We start from the raw sequence: 20,841 nt of genomic DNA, 5'->3' as shown, positions 1-20,841 counted from the left end.
GAGTATATGGCCAAGTCTACCGGTCATGAGGGTAAACATAATTCAGTGGATGCAGTGCCTGGTTAAGAAGGATCTAGGGATTGTAAGGGGGTTGGTCTATACCTCTGTAGGCTGCCCAACAAGACCAAATCTTCTTATACTTTTGCAGACAACCTTGAGCTTGGAACACAACTATGTCTGTCCCCATTCACCTGTCAATGACCTGCCTCCACCCACCCACCCATCGATGACGGAGAGGTCCCCTTCCAATGTCGTGCGATATCCCACTTGGCTAGGGTGAGGCCTAGGAATAAGAGATGTTGCTTATAGCGATTTCCACCAATACCCTCTGTACTGTGTAATAGAAATAATTTGGGTTCAAGGGCTAAATGCCAGGATAGAACCTGTTCCAGACAGAGGCTACCTTCCGCCAGCACGACTGGAGTGTCCCACGCTCCAAACTGTGTGCAGGAAGGTCTCTTCTGCTTTACCACATCTAAGACAAGTGGGGGACGGGATGACACCCATATGCCAGAGGCAAGAGCGTGTATAATGTGCCCTGTATATATACTTAAATTGAATTAAACTGTATTGTGTGGCTATAGTGGCACCTCGGGGGCTGGCAAGGGCCTCTGTCCAATAATCATCTGTGAGGTCTGGGACGTCTGCCTCCCATGCTGTACGTTTTGTGTTTAATGTAGTTTGGTTATGGGCGATCAATGTTTGGTAGATTTGCCTGATTTTGTGGGCACCGAGGTCGCCCATCAATAAGCATCCTTCTAGAGGGTGCAACTCCGACAATGCTTTTTATAGAGCGGATTAATGGTGCCAGGGCATGTCTAAGCTGTGGGTATCTGTAAAATTGAGTGCGGTGGAGGTGGTATTCTGTTTGTAGATGCTGAAAGGACTTGGCTGTCCCTTGCCTTATGTCTCCTTGCGTAGAGATCCCGATACGATCCCACGCACGAAAGCCTGGTTGCGCAGCGACTAGTCATTGATTGGTCCCATGCCACAGTGGGGTCGTCTGTGTCAGGTGTCCTCCCAAACCCTCTTCCTCACCATGTAATTCCATAACTGCAACACTACTTTACACACTGGGGGTAGATGTTCATTTGGCTATAGAGGAGATCTAAGAGAGAGGTATTGCTTATCTTGAGTCTCTCCACCGTGAAAGCCGGGTCCGTCTGCGAGCCATACCACCACTCGTTAATGCTTAGTAAATGGCAGGCTGCATAGTAAGAATATAAGTCAGCTGCGGCAATCCCTCCACAATATGTAGATTGTGTGCAGGTCTTTTGCGCAACTCAAATAGTACCCCCCCCCCCCTTCCCCCCTCACGAAATGATTGAGGCATGTGTTGCCTTGTTGAAACCACGCTTGAGGTATAGTATAGGGCAAATTTTGGAGTTGGTGTAGGATGCGTGGCAAGGAGACCATTTTAAAAATAGTGGACCGCACCACAGGGATTGAGGTAGGGGTGAACAACCCTTTGTTTCCTCTCGGAGACGAGATAGCAGTGGGTGGATATTATGTGACCAGGATGACATTGGACATCGTGAGATGTATATATCTAAGTATTGAAAGCCCTCCGTGGCATGGGATAGCTCGGTTGCCCATGTACCTCGCCCCTGGTCTCCGCAAAGTGGGATCTTCACCGGCTTTGGCGCTTTAGTTCCTAGACCTGAAGTTTCCCCAAATATGTGAAGTATCTGTAAGATTCTGGGCCAGAAAACCCAGGGTCTGTTAGGAAGAACAACACATCGTCCCCGTATAACACAATCCTGTTGGATGCCTCTGCTGACCAATCATATCCCCGCACCAGGGGGTCCCACCTCACCCATGCCTCCAGTGGTTCTATTGCTAATGCAAATAATAGCGGGGAAAGTGGGCAGCATTGTCTCGTACCCCGATTGATTGGAAATTGCGCTGATCATATTCCGGCCACCCTTATGGAGGCAGAGAGATCCATATATAAGTGTTGTATATAGGACAAAAAAAACGCTGTCCAAAATTGAGGTCACGGAGGAGCTGGAATAGATAATTCCAACTGAGGGAGCCAATCGCCTTGTCGGTCGGCTACCAAAAGGGCGGAGGCGCGACCAAGTTCTGGGGCCTTCGCAATGGCGTTATGGACTCGCCTAATGTTGTGTCGGGTGGATCGGTGTGGCATGAAGCCAGCTTGGTCAGGATGGACAAGCTTGGGAATGTATGTGCGAAGGCGATTAGCGAGAACCTTGCCCAGGAGTTTAGATTCAAAGTTCAGAAGAAAAATTGGGCGATAGGATGAGGGTTCTTTGGGAGAGGGGGTTGGGGTGTCCTGGTTTGAGGAACACCACAATTTCATCACCGCGCCTGTCAGGAGGAAAAATGTGTTGTTCTAAGACTTCATGGAGTCCATCCAAGAGGTGTGGGCCTAGTTGGGACATATGAGATCGTAAGAATTCACTCCGGAATCCATTAGGACCCGGTGCGCTGCCAGGGCATATGTACGACAAGGCCGCACAAACTCCTCTACCGTGATTGGTGCGTCTGGTTGATCCTGGATATGATTGGGCAATGCTTTAAGTGGTATATCTCTCAGGAATTCTCCGATATGATCAGATAATGTAATTTTCTTTTTAGCATATTGAGATGAATAATAGGATGCGAACGCTTGGGCGACAGTGTCTGGCTGGGGTGGTGCATAAAATCACTTCTGCATTTTGCAGCACAGGCACCGGGGCGGGTGACTGCGCAACATGACAAAGGCGATGTAATATCTTACTGGACTTATCACCTCATTGGTAAATTCTAGATTGGGTCTCTTGCCACGCCTCTTGGGCTTCGTTAGTGAGGTGTTGGTGCAGTTGCTGCTGTGCCAGGAGGAGACTTGTTTCCTTTCTGGTGAAGAATTGGCTTGGTAGTTTAGTCTGCCCTGTTCCCATGATGCACTGGGCCAGGGACAGACTGATTTGCATATAGCCAGGTTCTGAGCTGGGATGGGGCAGTGAGATAAATAACGGTGATGGATCAAGCCCTGATCTTTGGACTGGGTAAGAGTGGTCTGTTTAACTCAGACACTCTGTTCATCACCACCCCCTTTTTGTAAATCGTTTTTGGCCACTATAGGTGTGGCAGGGTATACTCAGACATGAGTCCCTTTCTCACTGCTCCATCAGGATTCAAGCAAGCCGGGCCGAAGAAGGATGAAATGCCAGAAACCGGTCCCCGGTAGCTTGTTTCCTTTCTGGTGAAGAATTGGCTTGGTAGTTTAGTCTGCCCTGTTCCCATGATGCACTGGGCCAGGGACAGACTGATTTGCATATAGCCAGGTTCTGAGCTGGGATGGGGCAGTGAGATAAATAACGGTGATGGATCAAGCCCTGATCTTTGGACTGGGTAAGAGTGGTCTGTTTAACTCAGACACTCTGTTCATCACCACCCCCTTTTTGTAAATCGTTTTTGGCCACTATAGGGGTGTCAGGGTATACTCAGACATGAGTCCCTTTCTCACTGCTCCATCAGGATTCAAGCAAGCCGGGCCGAAGAAGGCTGAAATGCCAGAAACCGGTCCCCGGTAGCTTGTTTCCTTTCTGGTGAAGAATTGGCTTGGTAGTTTAGTCTGCCCTGTTCCCATGATGCACTGGGCCAGGGACAGACTGATTTGCATATAGCCAGGTTCTGAGCTGGGATGGGGCAGTGAGATAAATAACGGTGATGGATCAAGCCCTGATCTTTGGACTGGGTAAGAGTGGTCTGTTTAACTCAGACACTCTGTTCATCACCACCCCCTTTTTGTAAATCGTGCCAGGAGGAGACAGCACTTTGCGCCAGGGCCTTTGCCCTCCCTCACCTCGGCTTCCATAGCTCGCTGGCGGTTTTCTTAAGTCCACCACCTATGCTAGGCGGCTGCGTTTTTCTCCTGCGGGATAATTAATATCTATACCTCGGATCGTTGGCTTAAGGGCTTCCCACAGTATTGTACCTGAAGGAGCAGTATCTGCATTAGATTCCAAATAGTCTGTGAACGCCTGTCAGATAGTGGTTTGATACGTTGGGTTGTGTAGGTGCCAAGGTGACATTTGCCATCTGAAGGGGTGTTTGTGAGGCCCGATAAGCACCTTTAGGGTGATGGGGGAATGGTTCAATAGACCCCTGGGTAGAATGGAAACAGACAAGGCCCTGTGAATGTAGGTAAGTGGGAGAAAAAGGTAGTCTAGCCTGTATAGGGATCCATGTACTGCTGAGAGGAAAGGGAAGCCTGGTTCTGCTGGGTGAAATGCTTACCATGCGTCCGACCACCCCGGGGTAGAGACTATATGATGCAGTTTGGATTCTCCCGTTTAGGGACTGTGGTCTGTCTCACGCCATCGATCAATGAACCCCATAGTGTCATTCCAATCGCCACCCATCACCGATAAACTGTCTGGGATTTCCCCGTATAGCCGCGTGACTCTACGAAAGTGGGGGGTAGGGGGGGGTCATAGAAGCTACACAGTGATTCCCCATATAGTGTGCTTGTCACTAGGCTGTATCATCCACCGGGATCGGGCCAGGTTTTGGACGGGCAGCAGACGAGCCTTCGATGTATGAAGATATCCATGCCTCATGACCCTCGTGCCAACCCTGAATGATAAACCTGATCATAACCGAAGCAGGCCATGCATGGTGCTTTGTTACCCATCATGTGCGTTTCCTGTAAGAGGAGTATTTCAACCTCCAGTTGTTTGACTTGCCTGAGAACAGCACCCTGTATTTTTTTTTTTTGTCCTCATAACCACCATATAGACAAAGTGCCAAAAGGAATCAACGGAGAAAAACTGACTCAGTTTAACTAAAAAACTGGAGGGGACACATATCTTATGGAGGCCAACTATCCCACAGTCTTCCACCGTGATCCAAAGAAGCACCAAGTCTTTAATTTGCCAACCCGCAGCAAATCTTGGGGTAGTTTTAGCAGCCAAATGGGAGCCGGGCATGACCTGTTTGATTTTTGTGTAGTGCCCCATGAACATTCCAAGTCATATTATTGAGCCCTCCAGGCAGGAAATTAGTAGTATTCGGGGCCATCTACATTTCAGGGGGGATGCCAGATGCAGAGAGCGTGCAGAGAAGTGGCAGTGTCACTGTGCCTTTTCCTAAACTGGAGTAACTCTAGTGGAACTGAAAGTGATACCCTATCCCCCACCCCACCCCAATACTTCCACTAACCTGAAGTATCTGTTGCAGCTGGAGGGCTCCCAAGGTCTCAACGGGGGGACCCAGGATGCTCCAGCCAATGGTTCCCCAACTTCCCATTGTCATTAACCATGATTGTTCAGGGCGAGCAAGTAGTACCGGTTCCTTGACCATGCTCTGTGGGCTTGTTCCATGACAAAGCAGAAGGACAAGGAGTCCTGGCAGGAGGTATTTCAGCCACTGTGTGAGGAAGCGTTCCATTGAGTTACCTTCACACCCCTCCGGACACCCAATAAGGCGCAGGTTGTTACGCGAGGAGTGGCTCTCCGCCTCTTCTACTCGAGAAGCCAACTCCTGTGTTATGACGGTAAGTTTGTTAACTTTTTGTTGCAGCATTGCAACCGTGTCTTCAACAGACGATACCCTAGTTTCCAACTCCGTAATGAGGTCAATGGCCTTTCTGAGGTCTTACCTCAGGAAGGAGACTGCACTAATCTTCACATCCAGTGTGTTGCAGGCCTGGGTTATCGTGGCGAGCAAGGCAGCATTATCTGGGACGGGGCCTCCGCCGTTGGCATTGCTTGCTCCACCGGGGCAGGTAGTGATTTGGTCCAGTGATTTGTCCTTCGTCATGGTGGCTGAGAGAGGGCCCGGAGGCTAGATGTTACCTATTTCTCTGCCCCTGACAGGGACAGCCGCCTCGCAGGTCTCTTTGCAGGTCTTTTTGCCTTTCCAGGTGCCTCTTAATGTGTGCGCCTGGGTGAGCCACCGAGGACTGGGCCTCATGGAAACAGACTGCCCCAGGCCGCAGACCGCACTGGGTCTAGCTCGGCCGCCTCCGCAGCCTGAGAACTGACCACCAAGCGGGCCCCCTAAAAAGTACCCTAGCACCCACATATGCGATTGCTGTCTGGCGCTGGCGCTGGCACGGACACTGGACCTTCCCATGATGTAGTTAGGGGAAGGGATCTGGGCCCACGGGCATCTTGCAGCACTGTAATGAATCCGTTGTCATCGCCACAAGAATCTGATCAGGGGCGCAGCCCCAGGCACCCTCTGCACCACCGTGTCCAGGCCGCTCCGAGCGGGCCGCATATCTACCTCACTTCCTCTCCACTACCTCTCCGCTCGCAACGTTTTGGGTGTACTGCTAGGTCCCAAGACAATCGGCGATATTCTTTTCTTTTGCCGGCGCAGATCACGCCAGGCTGCACCTCCGGCTCTCTATTTCTGCATCAGCCAGGCTTCTACAGGGTGGTGCAGGCCTCGGCTGCAACTCCTCCCTTGTAGAGATGGATCTCCTTGTCTCACAGCGTGCGCCTAAATGATTTTCTGTTTTCGTTCACCACTTAGGTCTGTACGGCAACATACAGCCTGGTTTTTTAGTGCATGCCTATTACTTTAAAACAAACAGTAAAGGTCTACATCCAGGAAAACCCTTCCCTGGCGAGTATTCCCTCCACCACGCTAGCCTAAAGACCTAATTACCTATGACAATTTTGAATAATTTTTTCCTCCCTCTCTTCAGTATGTATTTTCTTTCTTTCCATCAAATTTGCCTTTTCACTCTTTGTTTTCTTGTGCCACCTCCTGCTTCTTTGCCCAGCCTATCTGTTGCCATCTCCTTATCCTGGTCCTGCAATGTTGGACCTACTTTACTGCATAGACCAACATTCTTTCCTGCATGTGAGGCAAGGATTCATTTGAAAATTGCCTGTATGACTCATAAAGCCCTACATTTTAACACCACGAGATACATTGCACAAAAGCTAGAGCTGTGTTGTGGCGGCAGACCATCTAGAAGCACTAGTTCCCTACTGCTGAAACCACCAAAATTTCATAAACAGAAAACTTTCAACCGAGCATTCTCAGGCATGGCCCCGAGAATCTGCAACGCCCTTCCCCATAAATCAGAATAAATCCCTCAACTGCTTCAGTCAAGAAAGAAGTCAAAAGAATACTGATGAACAAATCTCTACTGGTGAACGCATGAACTATACTCCAGGACATGATTTATCCCTTGCCTGCACCCATGCTTATTTCTTTCAAACTATGTTCTTACTCTATTTTACTGGTTGCTGTCGGCCTGGAACTGGGGTTTTCTTCTCTAGGAAATTCTCCTATACCTTGTCCCTCCTTGATGATGTTATACATGTCACCCTGATCATTGTAAAGAGCTCTGATACCCACAAGGGTCATGTTTGCGCTATATTAAACTTTATAAATAAACAAATCTGGCATCTGTGGTTTTCTGGCCTATTTTTACCGCCACCTGTTCATGACATCCACCTCTCTCTTCTCATGTTGCTGCACAACGTTTGTCATGAAACGGGGCTCTTGGCTATTCTCAAAAGACACCTGCTACTTTTCAAGCGTGGTACACAAACTTTCTCATCGCACTACTATCCCTAGCCGCCAGCCTCTGCTTATTGCTACTGTTAGCTCTTTCTCTCTGACACCAGGGCCGTTACTATTTTTGCTAATTCAGTTTCTACACTATCACGCACTCTAGTTGCAACATATTGAAATCTCTCTTGTATCTTAGTCACTCAACTTCTATGAAGCACTGGTCTGAACTATTGTTCAACCGTGCCACATTTCTTTTACTGTGATTATTTGTATGTATTCCTTATAATTGTGGCACTGCCCACAGCTAAATCCGTGTCCCTCAAGCTTGCCCCAGGACTTTTAGTCTTTAACCACCCTCTTCCTGGTAGCCCCCTGTAAACATTCCCAATTACTGTTGTCAGTATGGCCCTTGTATACCTCACTCACATTTTGGCATGATGTATGCAATCCTCGTCTCAGTATTACAACCTGTCTCCTCCATGCCATGTGGACTGATAGATGCATGCCACTCACTGAAATGGTCAAGCTCTCCCATCCTTTTTCAGGCCGTTCAGACATCTTCTTGACTCATGCCAATACAGAAACTGTTCCAAACATCTTATTGCCTATTATTCGCCCCTCACCCCCTCAGCTTCCTCTCTTGCTGAGCCCCTACTGGGCAAATCTTCACTGATCCCTGCTCGGCTATGTAACATGTCATGGCTTGGCCATTTGAGACCTGCTGTGCTAAATCCCTTTTAGGCTGTACCATACCCACCGCTCTTCTCCTAAGATACGCTCTTACACCCCCTGACCGTCCCCATTCTGCTACATAAGCATGCTTGGCTTTATGAGTCTTTCTGAGGTGCATCTTGTCTTCTCTTACCATACCTTTCCATCACTCCATCCCATCATTATATTAAGGCACACATATAATGCTTGCCGTTTACCAGGCAGCTTCTTTCTCTATATACCCATCCCCCACATGCTCCAGGGTGGGCCCCAGCCATTTACCTTTTGGGCCATTTGCCAAAGCCAGTCCCTGCACTCTTGCCGTCCTAGTCTGCAGGGGTGCAGGATAAAATTGCTTCTATCAACCACATTGCACTAATCGGCCTACCTACCGGTTGGTTACGAGTCTAACACCCCTCTTACTCCAGTGCGCCTGGAACAAGGATGGTTTGCTAGCCATATGGACTCAAGAGGTAAGTGAAAGTCTTTTCAAATACTCAGACGATTGAGAAGGAAAAGCTAATTCTCCCAAAATCTAACAAGAAAGTAATGTGGTCAGGGAATTATAACGAAGTGCCTCACAGTTCCTTGAACTCACAGACCACTCCAACTTCACTCCCATCTTCATAATATATCGTCAGAAGCCACGTTTAAAGCCCTTTTAAAAACTCATCTCTGAAGAATCAGAAAAGAACTAGCTTGTCTGATGTCCAAGCTTGCCCCAGGACCAAAAACCAATCCAGCTACTCCATCTCAAGGTCTAGGGCATTCTACCAAATGCCCCAGTGGAAAACTAGGCTGCGCTTTTTTTGTTGATGTCATTCCTAACTGTTCACGCACAATGAAATAGACTAGACCAACATACAGTCTGAGTTGGTAAAAACAGCTGTTGCATCTGTAGAAAATAATTATTCCTCTCATATCACATTTCACAAAATTGATCTGTATGTAGTTCTTTCCAGATATTGAGAATGCTCTCGGGTATTTACCCAGATCTGTTGCTGCCTCCTACAAAGTAGGTCCAGCAGCCAGACTTTTAGGTGGCACTAAGAAATTAGAACCATTTCCGATCTCACTATAAGGCAGATTTGTCTTCTAAATCCTGAACCTGGCTGGCAGACTCTGAAAGGCATCTAGTGCTGTCACACTTTGTCTAGACCTCAATGATACATATTTTTCTCACCAAAGAAAGCCTAAAACACACCACAATACTTAGCTGAAGTAGTGTTTTTACAAATTGAATCTCACTTCTGCTGAACTTCCTCTAAACCAAAACCATTTTTCTATCCACAAAAAAAAGAAAAATATTGATCAGCACACACCGGGTAGAGACTGAGACAAAAGGGGCTTTTGGTTCTGAACCCTGGACTGTTGCCAGCTCACGCTGAAAGGTATTTGTCGCTACACACTGTGCCTGTGTGGCGGTCTCTGCTGAGCAGATCATTACAGTGAAGATTGTTGAAACAATTGTTATCCATGCTGGTTACAAAGGCAATAGTGGGTGTTGCTAAAAAGCTAGGTAAAGCTCGGGTCCTTATTTAGAGTTCGAAGGAAGCGATACTCCGTCACGAATGTGGGGTTGTCTCGTCTGCCATATTACAAGTCCAATTTAGCCTATGGTACTTGTAATATAGTGTGAGGTATCTCAGCCACTTTTTCACAGAGTATCCTGTTCGTCGAACTATAAATAAGGTCCATAGTCACCATTAGCCTGAGGGAAGCAACCAGGACTTCAGTGGCCTTTGCACCCCTCCGCTGAAGGTTCTGAGTGTTTTCTCCTAGTTGTGGCTCCTTGTAATCCTCTAAAACCCAACATCAACAATTGCCAGGAGTACACAAACCACAGCCATCCCATGCACCTAATCGTTTGCTATAAAAACATATTTGAATCGTATCTGCCAAGCGGAATTACAAAGAAACTAGTCAATTCCTCAATAAATTTACAAGAGCAGCAGTGAAACTATTTATTGCACACCCATAAATGTTTCAGTAACAAATGGTAAACTGTATTATGTTAGACAGGACAAAAGAAATGCTTGCTGCGGTTTACTGAATACATGTAATTATACACCCGATTTATGCAGGAATCATGCTTGTTGTTATAAAGTGGTAACACTTTTCGAAATATGCAACTTGATCCAGAACATTGTTTTGAAGTGCTACCATTCATGAACTCTGGAACTCTTGTTATTCGAATATCACATGTGCTGTCCCATATCCTGTCTTTCTAATTAAAATTGCAAGACATTACCACATTGGGGAAGAAACCATAACTTCCAAAACATTCCAGCCCCACTTCACCGCATTTTTAAACCCAAAGAAAATTATATTTTTTGTCTTGAATTTCAAATCATCTGAACATTCACCAGAATAAAATCAGCTGAAAAAAGTGTGGCACAGCACAACAAATCTGTGGTTAAAATAAAACCCACAGTTTAGTCTAAATTATGACTAATTGTACAAAACGTTTAACAAATGCAGTGGTAAAAGGAAACTGTTTTCTTATACAAGATGTGGCTGCAGTCCAGTGTTGGGCTTGAATGTTTGCAACTTGTTTTTCTTCGAATAAGTACTTCAAGTCAAATGTTATAGTGTCTTCTCCCTTGGTTGGCAATGCCCATGGGCATCAGCTGCATTGTTAGTTTTTCTTCGCCCTTGGGTTCAGACTTGTTTCAGCACAGTGCCCAGTCTCTGTGTTCAAATTTCGCCGTCTCTAGTGCCTGATTGTTATATCATTATTGTTAGACCTGTCAGCCCCATGATGGTCTTTCCCTGTGATTTTTTTGCCCTTGCCTCATTTTTCACACCTACTTTTTGCTGGCTTTAGGACTCTGGGCAACCTCCCATTGCTAATCAATGCCAGGGTGCAGGTGCTCTCTTCCCCCAACATGGCTGCCACTGACCCCTGTTGCTGCAGCGTGGTCTGTATAGACGCACTCTAGTAGCCAGGAGCTGGCTGGAACCCTTAAACAATGTTGCCATACCAGCCTGCCAGCCTGCCCATAGCTAGAATGAGGGAAGCTCCTGGAACCTTCCAGAATAGGGGAGGCGACTACTGCCAACTGACACTATATTAGGAAAGGGAGGGGAACTTTCTAGTCAGTTGGGGCATCACTGACCTGGGGAACCCACACAGGAGTTTTAGGCGGGAGGGCCTAGTGAGGAACCTATGCTACTGGGAGTGACAGGATTTAGGTGCTGCCTCTTAAGCTGGGTGAGGTGTCCTAAGCTAGCCCCCTGATCTGGCCCAGTGGTAGGGAACTCCAGGGTCCATCTGCAGTGGCTGAGGAAAAACTCATCAAGCCTTCAACTCAAACCCCCCCCCCCCCCCCCTCTTCAACTTCAAGTAACCAGCATCCAAGGGAGCAGAACCATCCAAGCGCCAAGAAGTCTGCTTTCATTTGACCAGAAACTGCTGGGGGAATCAACCAGGTACTGGACTGTGCTGCCCTGCGCACCCCCCTGCCTGCAGTGGGCCCCTCTGGCCCCACTTGACTCCTCCATTGTTTTAACTGCTCCGCTGTCCCTGCTGGACTCGAGGAGAAATGCTATATTCTGTTCCCCCCTGACCAGCGCTTTGAATCATCCTGCCTGCCCCGAGCTAACTGTGCTCCTGTGGGTACAGCGCTGTGACCCTGAGGCACTTTTCACCTCAGAACTCATCCTGCTTGCAATCGCACCCACGCGCTCTCCTGAGCGGACTGGTTTACCCCCACGAGTGAGCGCTGTGGTGCCGGGACACTGTCGCCCCGAGGCGCTATTGACCCCTGCTCACCGCCGCAGCCCGGAGCTGCTGTGCCGTCCGAGGCACTCGACGAGGCCCGGTGACCATCGCGGCGTTCGCGCCGCCTACGCGATGCCTCTGAAGTGCGGCTGCCCTGACGGCACGTGGCGATCCACCCCAGCTTCAATTACCCCCCTCGGCAGCCCCCGTATGTGAGAAGAGGGCCGCCATTCTCCACATGCTGGGCCGCGGTAGGCCCGAAGCCAAGCTGTCCCCTGACCGGGGAGCTCCTCCGCCCCGCCCCCGGGCGCCGCGCTGCCATTGGACCAGGCAGGCGCGCCCTCGAGGCGGGCCACGTGGTTGGTTGAAGCTGCCCCGGCCCCGATCTGCAGCGGCCCCGGCCTCAGAGCCTTGCCGGTGGGCCGGAGATGGCCCGGAAATATCGCGGAGGGGGCCGTGGAGCCTGAGTGCCCCCTCCTTTCAGCCCCGCACGTTGGCCTCACCCCGGCCCCGGCGTCTAGAAGCCACAACTGCACCGTGCTGGGCCGAGGGAGGTCCTGGGAGGGACGAACACCCCTCCCCTCTGCCAGCGACTCCGCAAGGGCCCCGGAGGGCCGAAGAAGTGAGGTAACCCCCTGGGGAGGAGGGTGGTAGGCCGGGAGAGGCCCGTGGTCGCCCCTCCCCCGGGGTTAACTAAGACTGGGCCCTGTTGGCCCCCTTCTAATGTGCCTCAAGAGTTTGGAGAATGGAGGATTAAATACTGTTCATAGTGCACCATATTTACAAGCCTGAAATGTTCATAGTGTACCATATTTAACAGCCTGAAATGTTCATAGTGCACCATATTTACAAGCCGGAAATGTTCATAGTGTACCATATTTACAAGCCTGAAATGTTCATAGTGTACCATATTTACAAGCCTGAAATGAGAGGGAGATTCACTTCACTGTACTGAATTTTCTTGCAGAGGTGGGCTTCCATAGTATTCTGATGATCTGATCTAGGTCGCAAGCCGACCTGTATTCACAAGAAGAAAGGCTTGTCACTAATGACTAGAGGCTGTGTTCTTTGGAGTTCCTTGTTAGACTGATAAGTACTTGCCGATATGTTTTATTACCTGTTAGGAAAAGCGACTATGAGAGGTTTGATGTGTTACTTAAACGCATTACTATAGTCGCTTCTTGTAGGATCCTCCAGGTTAATACAATTATCCCTTTGCCTGTCAGAGAGCCTGATGCGACAGGCGGGGTTAGTTAGTGTTTGATTGCTAGATGAGCTGGTTATTATTTTAATGAAATGTTCACCCATTCAAAGAAAATGCAACCTGAATGTGATTCATGAAATGTCGTAATGAAATGCTTACCTGAAATGCTAATGAATTAATAATGCATCACTCTATTTGAAGCCTATATAAAAGATCTTGATTTCTTTCAAACACAACTACTGGTGTGGTCTCCATTATTGCGCCACTGTGGGTTTCATTGGATGTGTGCGTTAAGTAGCTGCTTTACACACAAGCCCCTGCTGCCTTCCTGCTCGAGCCATGCTACCCCATTGAGAGCTGGCGGTCCCAGTTCTTACAATTATTATGCAGTGTGTTCTGTATTCCTTTTTCTGCATTCTTTAGTCTGTAAATCTGTGGTTATTTTGTGCATCTTCAAGCGTGATTTCAGGTTCTGCATTCCTCTTTGGAAGATGGTGTCTGTTAGGCAGTTAAGTAGGAACTGCAGAGATGGAAGTATACTGTTCAATGGACTTTTCATATTGGCTTCATACTTCAATAAACAGGATTTATTTAATACCTTATTGTATAGATTATTGGAGGCTTCTCTTCAACATATTGTCCACAAGTGGGGAAAAGCCAACATCTATAATTGGAGCCCATTTACAGCTGCTTTTCATCATGCTTGACAGCAATGTTGCCGAATGTTTCCTGCCTGTGCGTTTGCGCAGTCACCACGGTTGGTTGTTTGCACTTGAGATTTCTTGTGTAGAGACCTGGAGCATACTTAGCACATGAGACAATGTGGGAAATACCACTGAGGTCTTCGGGGATAGCGTGTCGCAACTGAGTTTTTGCCGTTCGGCATTGTCTCAAGGCGTGCGCACTCAGCATCTAGGTATGCTTATGCCGTTAGTTTGCTGACGCCGTCACTCAGCAATGCCTCTAGTGACTACGCATATATTCGCACTTGAAGCGTGTGCCTGAGTTGGTTGCCTGGCAACATCTTCTCTTAGCCTGCGCTTGTGAGCACACTGTTGGAATGCATCAGTCAGCGCGTACATGCCCTACTTGCCACCAGTACAGTTCTCCCTGTACTGTCTAAAATTTTAGAAAAACATTTTCACACCCACTTGACTCATTATGTCACAACACACCAGCTCCTTCATCCCTCGCAATAAGGTTTTAGAGTGAGTTTTTCAACCAAAACCACCCTACTGGGGTCACAGAAGGCATTCGCCATCATCTTGACAATGGGGAAACAGTGGCAGTCATTCTTTTAGATTTGAGCACTGCGTTCAATACTATATCCCACACTGTACTTATCAATACACTGAGTTCACAGGGTATTGGAAGAGCGGCTTCGAACTGGATAAGTGCCTTTCTCTCCAACAGAACTTTCCAAGTTTTATCTCAAAATGCCTGTTCGAAAGTCTATTATTTTGCCCATGGGGTACCACAAGGGTCCATCCTGAGCCCCCTATTATTCAAACTCTACGTAAGACCACTTGCTGAGTTGGCTGAGAAATCCGGACTATCTATTTATTTTTACGCTCATTACACTGCTACCCCTTCTGTACTCAAAACAGGTCTAAATAACATAGCAGCTTGGATGAAAACTAATTTTTTAAAACTAAATGGAGAGAAAACCGAGATACTGGTACTAGCAAACAGAAAAATCTTTGGAGCCAGCAACACTGGCCGTGCAAAATGGGTGTCCTTCCATCTCCCTCATCGCGAGTTTGCAACTTAGGTGTGCTAATTGATGAGACCCTCAGTATGCATTCCCAGTCTGTTAAAGTCGCAGCCACCTGTTTCACCATCATTAAATGACTTTGAAAAATTTGCTGGATGCTACCAGAAGCTACCAGAAAAACCGTAGTCAATACCTTAATTACATCAAGGCTGGACTACGGCAATGTGCTTTATGTGGGAGCAAACAAATCTGTAATTCATAGATTACAGATGGCACAGAATGCTGCAGTCAGGCTCCTATGCAGATTCCCCAAGACCTCGTCTATTTCAACTCACCGACGCAAACTTCACTGGCTGGAAATTGAGAACTGAGTAAAATTTAAGACCCTCACCTATATGCATAAAATTAAACCAGGAATTGCCCCTAGTTACCTTCTTGCTCTGGCTAAGCCATATATCCCTTCCCGTAATCTACGATTGGCCACCCAAGGAAGATTTGTCATCCCCAAATTCAAACTGGCCCGGATGGGGGGGCGGGGGAAATCCTTTGCACATTTAGGGCCCTCAGTCTGGAACTCCCTCCCCGTCACGCTCTGAAATGAGACTAATTACATCACCTTCCGCAAGTCACTTAAAACCTGGTTGTTTGATAAATAGAATTCTCTGGTTCTATTCTGTTTTCGACCTACCTGTCTGCACCGGGAAACCCTCATTGGGTAGCTGTTGCGCAATACAAATTTTAAAAACTAACTAGCCATACTAGATTTCTGTCCTTTTACTGGTAAATCACTTTGAATTGCTCTGACTGGACGATCAGCTGTTTAATGGCACCAGTAACTATGGTTATTAGATTGCTCCTGCAGCTACTTATATCTTTCAGTTATTTAACCTTTGGACATATTTACAGGTTGATTTTAATATTTTTACGTTCATCTATTTACATCAAACTTGTGGCCTAATATTTGTGGTCATGTCGGGAGGGGGAACAGACCATCACAAGGTCTCTATCTCTCGCCCGAGCATGACGAGAACAATTGCCATGCCTGTGCCTCATTTTCATCCAAAAAGACCATCCCTGATCGCCGGGCCCGACGACACATCATGGCGCACGGCGAGCACCTCCGGCACCAGTGGACATCTTCGATGAAAGCCCTGATGTCCCGGAGGAGGATTTTGAGGACCTGGAAATCGTGTCCGAAGCAGACGATCCAGACTCAGACGACCACATCACTCCTGGTCAACGAGTAAGTACAACTGCCCCTACCCCAACTCCACCCGAAAAAAAGAAGAGCCTGGTCAAGACTTCGCCTGCTGGTCCCAGTCATGACCGAAAACATGCTTCAGAAGCTCGGGCCCGGCTCCGAAGAAAAAGGGCAAGCCTTCCGGTAGTCCTGGACCGGGCAAACCGGACATTATTGTCCTGCAAGCGCCTTCGGCACCGAAAACGGAAGATCAACCTACTCCCAAAAACAAATCGGCACTGACTTCCTCGACGCTGAAAAAACCCTCGGATCTGAAATCCAAGCCCTAGGAACCGAAAAAGATTTCCGACTCCATAGTCAAGCCGAAGGACCCTAAACCATCTCCTAAGGCCTCGGAGCGCAAATCCTAACCCCGCTCAGACCCAAAAAAGTTGGCGCCGAAAGTGGTTACCGATGAGGAAGAACTTTTTTGACAGGATCCTGTTGATCCAAAGCAGAAAAAATTCAAAATAAACCCAAAAACAGAACATGTGGATGCTGTTCTACACAACAAAAGGAAGCTGGACAGACCAGACACTCCTGCATTGTCTGTGAAGAAAAAAGACTGTGCCACTTCACATTTAAGACCCTCTTCTCCTGTTCCTCCCCCTGAACCTGTTCTTCCTCTTAAGCCTGTCTTTCCTCCTGAGCCTGTTCATCTTAAACCTGTCTCCTCCACAGCCTCCAAAACTCCCACCTCATTCATCACCACCACAATGATGACGATTATAATGTAGGGGAGGTAACAATGACCCTTTCATTGACTTTGATACTGATACACCACAGGACGATTGGAAAGACTATAATCACCAAATAGATCCCACAGACCAACCTGATCCCCACCCATATCCAACAAAACCATCTCCCCCAGATGACAATATTTTCTTTGGTCAACTGTTAAATAGAGCTGATCTCTACCATGGTGTTCCCATGCATTCAGAACCAGCAGACTAAGACTTCCTTCTAGACACCTTTGAACAGTCACAAAAAACTGTTCACATTCTACCAATGATAAATGGGTCATTAAACATGCCCCTGACATATTCAAAGACCCAGTCAGGGCCAGAATTCTTAATCCCAGAATTGATAAAAATATAATCCCGCCCCTACTGATCCCACCTACATCAAAGGGTATTTCTTTTTTTTATTTGGTCTCAAAATTGTTGCAATTACTTTGTACTTTTATACATTTCCTCAAAAAGTAAATGTTTTAGTTTCAAACATTTAATGTTAAGAATTTATTTTTTAAAAGGTTGTCATTTAATATGGGGAAAACCCTTAGTTCTGAAGAAGTCAACCCTGTACACTCACCAAGCCACCCAGTCACAGACATCACATTGTTCCAGGTAGAAGCTTAGAAAAATCTTGTTGCAGAAGGGAAGATATGTAGGTAGTGTAGGTCAACCTTAACACACTCTCACCTGGCCTATTAGCAAGTAGAACCTACCCCTTGCTCCTGGCCTATTCCAGGGTCAGTGATCAAAGTGGAAGAAAGTACGGTACAGCCTGTTTATTATACAAGATGAGTGGAAGTCATGGCTTGACTTTCCCACCCACTTAAACCCATGTTAACTGTCTGGTTCCCCACTTCTCTTTGAAAACCCAAGTTAATTTTAACAAGTGCTGGAAGAAGAGACCATCTTTTGACAGACCGCTGCTCCTCCAGGGCAATCTGTCTTAGGTCTGTTGACTTTTTCATGAGTGGGCAGTCGATTGAGGGAAGTGGTTGGGCTAAATAGGGGTCTAGGAGAAAGGTTTTTAGTCAAGTTTGAGAAAAGGGCGCACAGCTAAGTATTTGTGCAAGAATGATATGTGAATTCAATTAGAATCTGAGGTGCAAAGAGGTTGAGGGGATAAGCCCTATAACCCCCCAATGTAGTGACAGCCCAGGCTTACATTGTGTACAGTACAAGACAAGAACTATGCACACTCTAATTATTGAATAGAGTCAATGTAGACATATGGGACAATGGACACAAAGCCTTTCGTAATCAAACCAGTAAAACAAAAAATAATTGGTTTTCTTGGAATCGGTCGTTGGAAAAGGTGTCTTTAATGTTCAACAGAACCAGCCGACACGTGTTTTGTCGCATGAGGGACAGTCTTCCCGCGGCTTCTCAGGGCTGGGGGGGGATACAAAGGAAGGTGATGGGGTACATTATAACATTTTACAGTACCAGGTGACAAATTCCTGGATGCAGAATGCCAAAAACGGCCTAAGGAAACTGTTGAAAATGTAATCCTAACCAGACGGTGTGAGATTGGGTGACGTATTTGTATGTATAAAGGTGAACATTCGAATTTGACAAGCCTATGTCATGCATGACGTCAAAAGGAAAATGTTGTGTTGGAAACTATAGAAAGTGTGGTTTCTGTTGCAATCTGTGTCACAAGAGATGTGATAGGTGGGGGGAAAAAAGAGAAGGATGACATGCAAGAACCGTACGGATACTGAAATTGAGGGAGTGTCATGATATAAACGCATGCATTAGTGAACACATAATAGCTGCCTAGTAAGGTAGATCATACCTAAGAAGAAAAGAAGTGTCGTTGGGAAAGACTAGTAGAAAAAGACAATGCACAACAAAATCGAATTACCCTCGAATTCGGTTGGATAGCATAATCAAAAAGGCAAGGTGGAAAAGGAAACAACAAAGGAAGGGAAAAGGATGCTCACCGCTCTGTCGGTGATACTTCGGACCCTACACGGCCCAGGGCTGTTGATTAGTAGTGGTAGGTCGAGATACTAATGTGGAAGATAAAAGTCAGAGATGGTGCCTTAAGTCGCTCTGTTTGTAAGCAAGTAACCAGAAGTAGTGAGAGCACATATAAAGGCCAAGTGTCAAGAGGACAGTGACCTGCTCACCTCTTTGTCACTTATATCCGAGGTGCAGGAGATAGTGGGTGAATTCAATTGCCTGGGACACTCCAGTAGCGCTGCATAAGCAATAGTAGAATTTCTGAATAGGAGAATAACAGTGGGGGAGTAAATGTTCAGACATCAACTGGAACCTGTTAAACACGATAGTGTGAACATACCAAAAACCAAGGAAAACTAAAACTAAAATTCCATGCCCGCAGTCGGAATGGTGCTGGTAATTAAAACTGGATGGATATTGATGTAATAGTTACCCTCTAGTGCTGACTGAAAGGTCTGAAATATTAAGGACAGACCCAACATATTACCTCCATAAGTGTAGGAGGTCACTTGTTTTCGGTTCGAATAAAAATTATCTTGTAACATTAACTGGGGAACATCGTGGATAACAATACGCAGACTATGAGTTTAAGTACAACCGTTGTATGGTGCTGCCAAACTACCGCCCCTGTGCCCGGCTACTTGGACAGGTCGGGGCTAAATAGACAACTGACCAGGAGGGAAAGTGGTGAGCAGTGATGGTAACAGCTACTTCCACTCAGTACTAAATTTTAATGTAATATTCCTTTAATTTATTGAGGTCTGTTCTTGGGAAAATTTCTAAGGTCCATGTTTCAGCTGAATTGTATGTCTAGGTTGATTTATGTTGTGCCAACGTTTGTGTGAAAATATTTGCATGCAAAGAATTTCTTACCAAAATGATATTACTTGTCACCATCCTACTTCCATTATGATACTTTCTTACAGTACTCACTTCAGTCCTGTAAATTTCTGATCTCTTTTATAAACGTCTTTCTTATCCAATGATCCTCTAGTCTCTTGAAGCCATCTTGTGTCCTTCCTGTTCTTTGATGTTTTTACTGTTTTTACTGTTTTAAAGAGCTTTGGCATAGTTTCATAAACCTTCCAGGCTTAACATGTCATATTTTCAACACAGATGTTCATTCACGCGTCTGAGGAGCTGGAAGATGCCCTTGCCTTACAGCCGATTAAGGTAAATACTTAATAATAGGTCATTCACAAGAGGAGTGAGAATTTCAAATCATAAAGTCTGAAATTTGGGGAATACCAAGGGCTAGATCTGTTGTTGAATTCAGGAGTTTGAAAGACCTTTTTCAACTGGAGTGTCCAGACTCTAAGATGTGTGTGACCTAATGGGTAGCTCTGCTGCATGAGAGGCCAGTCTGTAAATTTTGTAAAGGGAGGGATAAATCTTTTGTCTGAAACCACAGGCCTTGTCTTCCAAGTAAATTAAAGAAATGTGTTTACTGATGGATAGCTCCGCTGTCTAAAGCATGAAACTTTCAAATTGTGCAATTTGGGCCACGTCACTTCCCTACTTATTGTCGTGTTTGTTTTAACATCTAAATCCTTCCAAATAATTCACACCTGCCTTTTAATTATTTTCACCATTGAGTGTCACGATGTTGATTCATCTTCCTTTTTTTTTTTTTTTACAACTCTTTACACTAGTTTAACAACAAATGTAAAACGATCATGGAGTATTAATCATTTTATGATTTTTCAGATCCTCATTCCAGAAGCCCTCCTGAAACTGTCTGGAAGTAGGCCCTGATAATGTCCTACTACAGTCCCTGCTCTTTTTTCTGCTTCTTGGGGCATACACAGGCTTTATACACAAATATGTCTGTCTTGGAGGAGTAATCCATCCCACAAGTCCATTCCCTGAGTGCCTCCTCAGCTGCCCAGTGGCCACCATCATGCCCATATCTACTAACAGTCTCCCACTGCTAGGCTTGCCCCATTCCTCTATTAGCTCCAATATTTTCATTTCGAGTTCTAGTGCTACATGGCGCCAAACTATTACTGTTGCATTACCGGGAAGGCCAAAATTGTGCAGCCCAAATTGTACATATTAGATGTT

The 20,841-nt window shown here is 46.5% G+C and overlaps 1 protein-coding gene across 1 annotated transcript in view; it reads left to right on the top strand.

Annotated features, from left to right (window-relative positions):
• LOC147703662 (RING finger protein 112-like) overlaps positions 1 to 20,841 on the top strand; it is a 247,865-nt gene that overhangs the window by 84,708 nt on the left and 142,316 nt on the right. The window contains exon 7 of the mRNA XM_086932000.1: positions 19,894 to 19,950. Coding sequence (XP_086788126.1) covers positions 19,894 to 19,950 — 57 coding nt within the window. The remainder of the gene's footprint in view (positions 1 to 19,893; positions 19,951 to 20,841) is intronic.

This window comes from Lissotriton vulgaris, chromosome 7 (genome assembly GCF_964263255.1).
Source record: "Lissotriton vulgaris chromosome 7, aLisVul1.2, whole genome shotgun sequence".
NCBI lineage: Eukaryota > Metazoa > Chordata > Amphibia > Caudata > Salamandridae > Lissotriton > Lissotriton vulgaris.
The sequence above is the reverse complement of the archived record's forward strand: the minus strand, read 5'-3'. Positions and strand labels throughout refer to the sequence as shown.